General features: G+C 37.4%; 1 protein-coding gene across 1 annotated transcript in view; it reads right to left on the reverse strand.

Annotated features, from left to right (window-relative positions):
• LOC134748584 (cyclin-dependent kinase-like 4) overlaps window positions 1-7,939 on the reverse strand; it is a 51,579-nt gene extending 43,640 nt beyond the window's left edge. Inside the window, exons 1-2 of the mRNA XM_063683375.1 lie at window positions 7,686-7,939; window positions 675-864 (exon numbers count right to left, since the gene is read on the reverse strand). Of these exons, the coding sequence (XP_063539445.1) occupies window positions 675-864; window positions 7,686-7,810 (315 nt within the window). The 5' untranslated portion in view covers window positions 7,811-7,939. The remainder of the gene's footprint in view (window positions 1-674; window positions 865-7,685) is intronic.
• Window positions 7,940-11,608: the final 3,669 nt, after the last annotated feature.

Below are 11,608 nucleotides of genomic sequence, written 5' to 3' on the forward strand. Positions count from 1 at the left end.
TTGTAAGTAGGTAATACAAGGTAAACTTAAACCGACAACATAATGAACAAAGGAAAACCTTCATAACCTAAAATATTTTTAAATATTGACCCGCATTGTTAAAAATAAAAACAATAAGAAATAAGAAGATTTTTACATTTTAAGTGGCCGTGAGGGTTTTGTTGAAAAACAGATGTTTAATTATTGACTACAAATTGAGATTTAAAATAAATAAAAAAGTATTATATAAAAGTATTGGGTTACTTAATTACCTACTAAGTAATCATCTTCCTCGCGTGGTCCCGGCATTTTGTCACGGCTCATAAACCTGGGGTCCGCTTGGCAACTAATGCCAGGAATAGGCACTAGTTTTTACGAAAGCGACTGCCATCTGACCTTCCAACCCAGAGGGTAAACTTGGCCTTATTAGGATATTTGGAATTAGTCCGGTTTCCTCACGATGTATTCCTTCACCGAAAAGCGACTGGTAAATATCAAATGATATTTCGTACATGTTGTAAGTTCCGAAAAACTCATTGCTACGAGCCGGGGTTTGAACCCGCGACCTCAGGATTGCAAGTCGCGTGCTCTTACCGCTAGGCCAGCAGCGCTTGCTTACCTACTAAGTATAGATTTTAATGTAATGCCGGTATTGCTATATCAATTTAAGTTTAAAACAAGCTTTTCTTCCTTACCTTAAGCATCCGTATCTCCCGAAGAGCAATCTTGCGTATAAGAGGATCATCTTCATTCTCCACAAATTTCTTGACCGCGACCACCTCGCCTGTGTCTCTGTTGCGACATTTGTACACCAGGCCGTAAGACCCCTCGCCGAGCTTAGCCAGCTTCTCGTATCGCTCCATCGCGCGGCTGCTGGCGCGCGATCTGAAAAGACGGAATAATATTTATTTATTTATTTAACTAGTACTTAGTTCGCCCCGAACTGAGAACTCGCGGTTCGCCAAAAAGATCAATTGAATGCAAAATCGCGTGCCATTTATTGCAAGGTCTGTGGAGCCCTTACTGATAGATTGAAGTCACCATAGAAATTAAAATAAACTGTATTGTAGGTATAATCTGGCCCTGAGCCCTGACAAACAGGACGCGAGAATAATGAATTAATCAGCAACCACATTGGTACGCCTTTTTGAACCTAGTATAAGACCAAACCAAGTTAAATAGCTCCAGAGGAACACTGAGTATGCGTTTTCACATTGTTCGATCCGATATCGGATGTCGGAAGGGAGTAAAATGTAAGATATGTGTTTCTTTGTATTTATTTATGCATTTAATAAATCATTATTACTAAAAAACGATAAATAACGCAAAAAGGGCGGTCTTAATGCCAATGGCACTCTCCTGCAGCTGTTTTTGTCATAGGCGCCTTCCGACTTCCGATATCCGATATGATATGATATTATTAGACTGCATTCGGCACTTACCATCAGGTGAGATTGCGGTCAAATGCTTGCCTTTTTGTAATATTAAAAAAAAAGATCGGAAAGGCGCTTCGGATAAATTCAGTCATGTCGGAGCCCCCCGTCAGCTATCGGACTGATAATATTTGTTTGTGTGCGTATGTGTAGGCATAATGTTTGTTGTAGTGTGCGTGACCGCTAAAGACGACGCCCCGCGGCCAGACTACTCGGATGTCGGATCCTACAATGTGAAAACGCTCTTAGGCTTTCAGAACTAAGGAAGTGGAAAGCCGCACAGTGGCCAAGCAATTTCTTGATTCATCAAAGCTTGCGCGCGAACTATAAAGTGTAACTAGTACGGAATACGTACGCCTCAGAAACGTTTTGGGGCGCCCTTAGCGCCCAATTTATTTCACCTCTCATTGAAACTAGGGCTCCCGGTATCCGTGTTACACGCCGAAACGTATACCCGTGTTCTTAAGCCCGGCGGTACTAAGAACCCGGTTTACACGGAACCGCCGGGATTCGAAAACGTTTCGAAGGAACGTTCCCAAGAAACGTATCTCAGACACGTATCTCCGTTTACACGGGTACTTAAGACCGTTCCGAACGGGTCCAAATACTCCGAACCAGTTTGAGCCAATGTACAATGGTAACAAGGTCCACTATTATTATGCCGACTTCAGATGAATTCGTTTGTCGTACGATTTTTAAAGTGAAGCTTTTATTCTATCGCCCCAATTTATTAAGTTAAGATTAAAACCGCGATTATAATACCGTAAATCGAATTAATTTCCGATTTTTTTTAGTTAAACCTAAACTTTAGTTTAGTTTTTTAGTTTTTTTAGTATGACCTAAGTGAGCGAGTCGTATGCGATAGCATATTCATAATAATATCACTGTATCGATTGATGTATTTTATTAATAAGTTTTGTTTTTCTTAGCTCAGTATATTAAGAGTATTGAATTGTGGGTATTTGATAAGTAGGTATTCACATTTTGAAATTAGTATTAGTTGAATACGTTGTAAAATTTTAGTGCTAACCACCAATTATGTGTTAACTTGTTGCTATTGGTGGGAACCTATAATTGGCTTTTTGTTATTTACTTATATAACTATTGTATAATTGATAGCTGTTGGTTCTCCGAAAATAAATAAATAAATAAATGCCTGCAATCCGAAAAAAGTTTCACTTGCATCGTGGTTTCATAAAACCGCACAATTACTTTTTTTTAAATTGTTTTTAACCGTATTGATAAAATATAGGTACTGAGCCATCTTCCTATGTTTAATAGTAGGTTACATAATTTTAATTTTAAACTATTTATATCATTTAATAAAACCGATTGCTACTAAGCTAATTACATAAATTTGACATCGATCATAGATTTTTTTTATAATTATATAATGGTATAGTATTTTCGTTAATAAGAGGTGTGCAGACAGAATACAATATTAATTAAAAATAACAGTTTAATTATTTCGTGGTTATTTTTATCTCGGATATATTACTGCTTTGCGAAAACAACAAACCTGCCAACGGCGCAAAAAAGTTATTAGTAGGTACACAAAAGCGGGATTATCGAGTAATCATGCTCAAATGAAAAACGAAATTTTACCCAAGAACCATAAAAACCCATACTACCTTGGATAACTTGCGATAATATTGCTAATTACATTAAGATAGATCTTTAAATTGGTAGTCATTCATAATTCACTTTGGTCACTTTCTCACTAGCGTTCAGGTAATAAACTTAAATGCGCACGTTGCCGACCGGTGGTCCATCCATCCATTGTTTTCCAATATCCTTTTGTTTGTTATCGTCGAAAACATGTAGGTTCCCAAACTATTATCACAAGTGTCACCGCCAATTATAAGCTTTATGTCGTTGTAATAAGGTCAAAACATATGCACAAGAAAATGTTTTCCATTGTTTTGTAGCTGCACCGCACTAAAAAGCGTTTTACTGTGGTAAGAGGTACCTAAAGCAAAAACAATTAGAATTTATTGAGAAGGTGCAATTTTATCAAGTTGATTTAAAGTGTTTATTAATAACTAGCGACCCGCCCCGGCTTCGCTTAGAGAGTCAAGCATAATAAAATACATTCTGTAACAAGTATTCACTTCGGAAGCCTAATAATACTAAGAGTTCACTGTCCATTTGTCTGTCACCACTCACTAGGCTGTATCTCATGAACCGTGATAGCTAGACAGTTAAAATTTTTACAGATGTATTTCTGTTGCCGCCATAACAACAAACATTTAAAATTAAGTTTGTACGGAACCTTCGGTGGGCGAGTCCGACTCGCACTTTTCCGGTTTTTTTGAAGTTAATAATGGGTTAATTATTCTTAAAATATAGACAGACAGCCATCGCGCACTTTTTTGTAGACCAATGAAAGACAAGTCCACCATACATTGAGATCAAATAGATTGGGCAGCGTTTTCGATTAAGCCAGCGTGATTTTTTCTAACTTCATTAGCAAACATCGTCATATTTCTACCAATTTAAACAAAACCTTAACAAAATATACACATAAACATTCCCAAAGAAAAACTTCTTCCATAGGTGAGGTCTGGTTACTGCGAACATACAGACAGACATACGGACGCGGCGGGGGACTTTGTTCTATAAGGTGTACCTACATTATATGACAAGAAATACAATTTCATATCATGTTCTTAAATTAAACTAAAAATAAAGAAGCAAGTTAAAATTGTTTTTTTTTTATAAATACTTAATGCCAATTTCGAACATTAGTTTGACTTCCTGCCTAGATCTATATACTGAACTCGATGGTTCTAATTTTTTTTTTTTAATAAGTACTAGCAGGTTTTTTTATTATATTGCTAACCCGCAACGTAAAAAAAGTAGCTATTTAAAGTGCTATATAAAATACTATACTTTGATAAGAAGCGTGAATACTCGTAATAATACCTATTACAAGCAAAAACTACCTGCCCAAGAAAGGGGTTTCTAAACCGTTTATTGAATTTCGTCTCTATGACCCACAGAATAAGGTTAAATATGACAGAAACTCGTCATGAATCTTTTGTCTATTCATTTGTAGCTGGCGTTCGTTCCTTCGCTACTATCGTCAAGGACGTGTCCGGAGCCACGGATAAATAAGATACGTATCTTCGAATACCCGTTTATCCGTGTACACGGGTCTTAACTACACGTTTCTTAATTAAACGTGCGGAACGGGCCAGAAAACCGTTTACGTATTATTCGAAAACGGGTATTCGAAACGTGTAAACGAAACACGGATTCGACCGCGAGCCCTAATTGAAACTGTAATTTCACCATAACCTACAAATCCCACAATCCCCAAACGGTACCGGAAAATAAGGAATTATGGAATTCAATAAGTCTGTCCAACTGGACAATATTCTTCTTCATTTAACACATTTAATTTAAGAGAAATAGAAAGCTTTTTATAATTTTCATCGCCAAAAATGGGGTTGCTTTGTATAAAACATAAAAAATATGTAAAAAAAATATAAAGTGTATAAAATAGAAATGGTTTGGCCTAGGTTTGGCAGAAAATGTCACAGAAGAATAACATTTTAATCTCTTTTTATAGCGTTGGCAAATGGTTGGCAACAGTAAGAATTCAACCTTTTCCGTTCAGGCAAAATGAGGTGGTTAATACATATTTATTTAGGCATTAGAAAAGAGTTGAAAATTATAGACCGAGAGCCGAGCCTAAACCTACGTGTATTATTAAGTTCCATTTTTGTAGATGATTAGACTATACCTATTAGCTGCATTACGTTTTTTTATGTAATTTTTATTTATTTAATCCTAATAAATTATTATTATGCACATACGTAGTTTTTATTTATAATTCTTTTTACCGTTACCTAATATAGAGGATGTAACAAAAACCGTGGCGATCCGCTTAAGAACATATCCGGCATCGTGTCCTGATTAGGAAAAAGTAGAAACAAATTTTTGACGCGAAATAGTTATTTGTTATACAAGGGTGCAAAGTTGTATTTTACCCACGAGTGTAGAATTGAAACACGAGCAAGCGAAAGGATTCTATAGGTGAACCACGAGCGAAGCGAGTGGTTCTAAAATAGAATCCTGAGTGTAGCTAGTGTTTCAACACACGAGAAGTAAAATACATTTGCGCCCGTGTATAACACAAAACTTTTCACCTCACTATAGCGAGGAAAATGCAACATCCACAGGCGTTAGATCATCTTCATCACTGGAATCACTCATTTCATTACGATATTATAACAGAAAACTCTGGAAGTTGTGTATTTTTACGCGAGTCGGTGAGAAAAATTTTTAAGTAAAAAATTTGTTGACAATGTTGACATTTCTGACGTATGAAATGTCAACGATGCGTTTTGAAATTGCATCGACTCAACTTGTGCGTTCAGAATTATATTTAACATCATTATAAAAAAAAACAAACGTTTCTTACGGAATTTTAAGGTTTATGACTTAAAATCATTAAATAAAGCTAAATTTGGTATTTTTCATTAGATTCTCAAACCATTTATTTAATGATAATTAATATCGAACGAATCCTTATCATAAACGATTTACGTTTTGGTTATCTGTCAAGCTACTTAAACACGCTCCATCCAAGGTCAAATTACTTTCCCCACTAGTGGATAAAACGCGTTTTTCCCCGCTTGTATTGAAGGATAAAAGACAGCTTGTTTGTGTTTTGTATGGCGGGTTGGCCGACTTTGGACGACCTGCCCATAGAAAATAACTTTTTTTTTTCGCGTAAATGTTCTTTTTCCTAATCAGCACGCGATACCGAATATGCCCTTAAACGGATCCGCGCTATTTTTATTACAACTTGTATATCAAGCTTTTGCTCCGTATGACCTATTAGGTATTAGGCATGCCATAGTCATAGTCCGACAATTGTTTACGAACGTACCTGATAGTTACCATCAGTTTAACATACGATAGGCAATTTGACAACAACATAAGCGAGCGCGTCGTGATAATGATTCAAACAAATTACTAAAATGAGACAGTTATGTTTGAAATGAGACAGTCCCTTGACAAACTATAATTGAAAGATTTATGTACCCCTGTCTTTGCATATTTTAATGTACGTGTAATTGCAATACCCTTTTAGGGTAACATGTTGTAATGGAACTATTGTACTTAGAGTAAGACCTGTACACCAACATGAGACCAATAAATATTCTATTCTATTCTAAAATCATTTGTAATAAAATTAGATTATTTTTGTGATTTGTGTCGACACGATAGCATGCCCGATGTCACGTAGTGTTATTGAATTAATAGCCTAATTAAGCTTTAATGACTTGCAGTTTAGTACCATTTAAGTTATTAAATCAATTTCCAATTAAAGAAGTAATTTCAGCGTTTAATAAAAAGACCTATAATATAAAGCCACGTTCTTGTAATACATAATATGATAATATTGATAATATCTATAATCTTAGCCGGTTTTCTAATGCGCCGTCAATCATCAAGACGATAGAACGACACCTTGACGATTCAAGGTCGTATCAAAACCAGTTACAGTTAAACCAAGGTAAGTCTGCAACGATTTCGATAGCACACGCAGTACACGTGTTATTTTATACGTCCAACTTCTATGAAATTATGACGTATAAATAACATTTGCATTGCGTGTGCTATCAAAATCGTTGCAGTCTTATCTTGGTCTAACTGTAAAAACTATAACAAATACTTAAATCCGCGTCCTTGTTTTTCTTGAAATCCATACTGAACATTTAGGTGCATATAGAATAGGTATGTATCTAGTATACAAATTTAATTTACCATATGCACATGAAATTATGAATCAGAATCCCTGGACATACCTACTAAGTAGGCGCGTAATCAGATTTCAAAAATACGACCAAAGTCATAGTGTGGGACTCGCACTTTTCGGTCAATCGGTGCGATGTTTTCGTGAGAGTGCGAGTTGTGCATACATATTTTCAATTATTAGGGATTAAGAATCTATAACTATATTCAAAGTGAATTACTTAGTAAGTACTTTATCATTTAATTTAGTGTAGCTCATAACAACACAATAAAAGTACCTTAAATATGTATAATATTTACTCATTTATGGCATGGTATGGTACATAGTGAGAGCTTCGACTAAAAAGTTAGGTAAAGAATTCTATTATGAATTTATGTAATAAGTAGCAAGCGCTTTTAGAAGAACGCCACGTCATAGAGCAAAGGAAATACAGAAAACAGAGAAATGAAAGTAGCTAAAAATGTAGTCGCACAACATGAAATCACAGTAAAGAAAAATCTCACCTTCTCGGTAGCAAAGGCAGGTTGTTACCGAATAACCACAGCCGCTTATCACCGAACCATTTCTCCATGCAGGACGCCACGTTGTTCCACAGTTTGAACTTAGAACACTCCAACGTATCACTCATTCGCGTTCCCGAACGTACTCTGTGCGCATTTCCCGCCAAAATTAAACACGAATTACGTAGTTTATTTTAATGTTTTTTTTAAGCGCTGAGGTGTTTTCTTCGTGAAAGCTGCAAGCCTTTTACTTGTTGTATAGAGGGATATCGATCGAGGTTTTGTTTACAGTTTGAGTCGGGCTGTGTACATGACAACCGCGGTGGTAGGGTACAAATTAGGCGCAGAGCAGCCGTACATTTTTTTCTTCAAGTTACTTAATTTTACGTAGTCTTCGGGTAATTAGAAGACTTCAGAACAGAATTTCGGGTAAATCCGAAAATGGACTCTAATATTATGGATTTAAGGATGCTTTTGAAATTTAAAAGAAACATAGTCGTGTATAAATGAGTACCTAATAAGACTAATAAGTTTAGAAAGTAATAAAAAAAAATGTTGGGATTATTTATTATAGTTAGAAATTGCAATGATATTTTTTTTAACTATGCCCATTTTTATTGGTTAGCTCCTGGTCTATAATACTTTCATGACTTTAGCCAGCCATGGAGACTGTATAGCCACCCTTAGGTTGGTATTCCACCTGTACAAATTCTTGGTCTAATGTCATTGCTTCTTACTCATTCATTAAGCAAAATCTGAGCCGCAAATACACATTGGACCACAGATTTAATATATACGGTATATTTATTTCTGCGCATTGGACAAAGAAATTGGACCGGTAATAATACCACCCTTAGCCATTTTAAATCGAACCTTAACGCTTCGTCTTACGTAAGCGAACAACTCGCGAACGCGAAGCGAAGCGGCGCGGCGCGGCGGCCCCACTGTGTTCGCGATCGCAATGAAATCGCCTACGTAGGACACTTCTATAGGTATCAAAGGATTGATTCATCCCGCGCCGCATCGCTTCGCTTCGCGTTTGCGTGTTGTTCGCCTACGTAGCACGCTGCGTTAAATCGTAGGTTACGATTCGTAGCTAGGTTAGGAAAGATCTATTTTTTTGGGTTACGTACATACCTTAATTTTAAAAAGCGCTGGTGGCCTAGCGGTAAAAGCGTGCGACTTTCAATCCGGAGGTCGCGGGTTCAAACCCCGGCTCGTACCAATGAGTTTTTCGGAACTTATGTACGAAATATCATTTGATATTTACCAGTCGCTTTTCGGTGAAGGAAAACATCGTGAGGAAACCGGACTGATCCTAACAAGGCCTAGTTCCCCCTCTGGGTTGAAAGGTCAGATGGCAGTCGCTTTCGTAAAAACTAGTGCCTACGTCGATTCTTAGGATTAGTTGTCAAGCGGACCCCAGGCTCCCATTAGCCGTGGCAAAAATTCCGGGACAACGCGAGGAAGAAGAAGACGTACATACCTTAATTTTATGAAATAGTACAGTCAAAGTGATAAATAGGTATTGACACTGTAAAAGTGCCAAAAATGGGTATACACTACCTTATTACCATTAAGGTAGTGCGTAAATATTTATGACGCTTTGTCCAATTAGATTCTAATTAGAAAACCATACACCGACTAGCTGTCTATTACTCATTTTCACACGTGTTTATATAAAAATCTAGCACGTGTAAACAATACATAATAAAACCTCGTACGTACGTACTACGCTACGTACAGTCAAGGGCATAAATATATATACGTTCCCAAAGTTCCAAAAATATGTGTACGCTCTTACACCTTAGACAATAAAATCGTGTTCACATATTTTTAAGCCATTTTTTTGGATCGATATTTTTGCCTTCGACTGTACAGTGTACATGTCGTTTATTGATGGCTCCTCTACACGATGGCCCGACGTAGGACAATCTAAGGGACGCATTTATCTTATCTGTTAGAGGGAGCAAGTGATATTGCTATCTCATTCCACCGCATAGCTGCGTTCCTTAGATTGGCCTACGTTGGGCCATCGTGTAGAGGAGCCATGAGAGATATTAAAAAGTTACGGTATGCCTCCGTTTGGTCCGAAGCAGTGGCGTGCACAGAGATTTGAGACTGATTAGGCAAAAAAATTAAAAACCGGCCAAGTGCGAGTCGGACTCGCGCACTTAGGGTTACGGAACCTACGCAAAATAAAAACCGTAAAAAAATCACGCTTGTTGTATGGGAGCCCCACTTCAATATTTATTTTATTCTGTTTTTTAGTATTTGTTGTTGTAGCCGCAACAGAAATACAGCATCTGTGAAAATTTCAACTATAGCTATCACGGTTCATGAGATACAGCCTGGTGACAGACAGACGGACAGACAGACAGACGGACAGTGGAGTCTTTAGTAATAGGGTCCCGTTTTACCCTTTGGGTACGGAACCCTAAAAAGAATGGTTTTTATTTCGTTGTCAAGCTGACGCTGCGTCTTACGTAGGCGAACACTAGCGATCGCGATGCGAAGCGGCGCGGCGGGCCCAACTCCTAAGGCGTTCGCGTTCGCAACAAGATCGCCCACGTAGGACATTCTATAGGTCAAAAAAGAATCAAAACATTGATTTACCCCGCGTCGCGCCGCGACGCGCCGCTTCGCGTTCACGTGCTGTTCGCCTACGTAGTACCTACGCTGCGTGACAATTAATTTTTCACCTCAGCAGCTCGAACAAGTCTACTTTCGTCACTCCCTGGAGTGAGGAAAGTGCGACTTTCCTCACTCCAGGGAGTGAAACAATGTAGCTTTTTAATTTTATTACATTTATTACTTTTTTTTTATGGTATGGTACGGTCCGGTCCGGTCTCGTCTCGTATCGTATCGTATCTTATCGTATCGTACATATTATAATACTTTTTTATTTTCTGTTTATTCTGTGTAATTCGAAATACATTTTAACCTTTAATATGTTCTCACTACTGAGGTGAAAAATTATGTGTGCAACATGAGAGCAAAGTTATTTTACATCTCGTGTTTTTGAGTCCCTCGCTACGCTCAAGATTCTACCTTAGAATCACTCGCTTCGCACGTGATTCAATTATAGAATCTTTCGCTTTCTCGGGACTCAAAATAAACACTCGCAAGAAAAACCAACTTTCCTCTCTGTTGCACAAAAAACTGTCAAAATGTTGTACTACACATATTGTAGGTAGGTGCTCATATCGCTAAAATAGTCGGTTTTATATATACATAAGCTCGTTTATCAGGCGGTCTACGTTGAAACCTGAATGCTTGTTATTCGTTGGCGAAATCATTAATTATACCGGTCCCAAGGTCGTGCTAAAGTTAGCACTTACTAACTTCCGTAGTTCGCATCTACGTACGTTTTGCACGCTATCAATAAAGGAAAGGTTGATGAAATACCAAAGTTGAACGAGAAATGTAATTAAGCTATAAATAACTTTATTAGGTTATTTATACTGAAACTTAGCGAAAACTTTTAAGGGGAATTCTTTATGAATTATGTATGCAAATAGGTATAATTTTGGATACCGACTGTATAGAATCTATATTTTGAATCATAAAAAAATGTTGTTTATTAACACATCCTGTATATATAGTATATATAAACTTTGGAAAGTAACAACACAGCCCCCAGTTACCCCAAGTTCTACTGGTTAAGAGTTCAACTAACCCAGTAAAGTTCACTAGGTGCCTATCGTGTGTAACGTATGCAATGATAATAATGAGTCAATTTTAACCGATTGTGATTACCTGATTACCATTTCATTATTCTTGCGAAATAGCATTGAAACACAAAAATGCGATCACGCGAGCCCAACCGGCTCGTAACTCGTGAAGTGAACGCTGAACGCATCCGTCGCGTCGCAGTTGGTACCGTTCACGTTTGCTGGCCGTCGCGCGAGCGCGAACGAAACGCC

Source organism: Cydia strobilella, chromosome 16 (genome assembly GCF_947568885.1).
Source record: "Cydia strobilella chromosome 16, ilCydStro3.1, whole genome shotgun sequence".
Classification (NCBI taxonomy): Eukaryota; Metazoa; Arthropoda; class Insecta; order Lepidoptera; family Tortricidae; genus Cydia; species Cydia strobilella.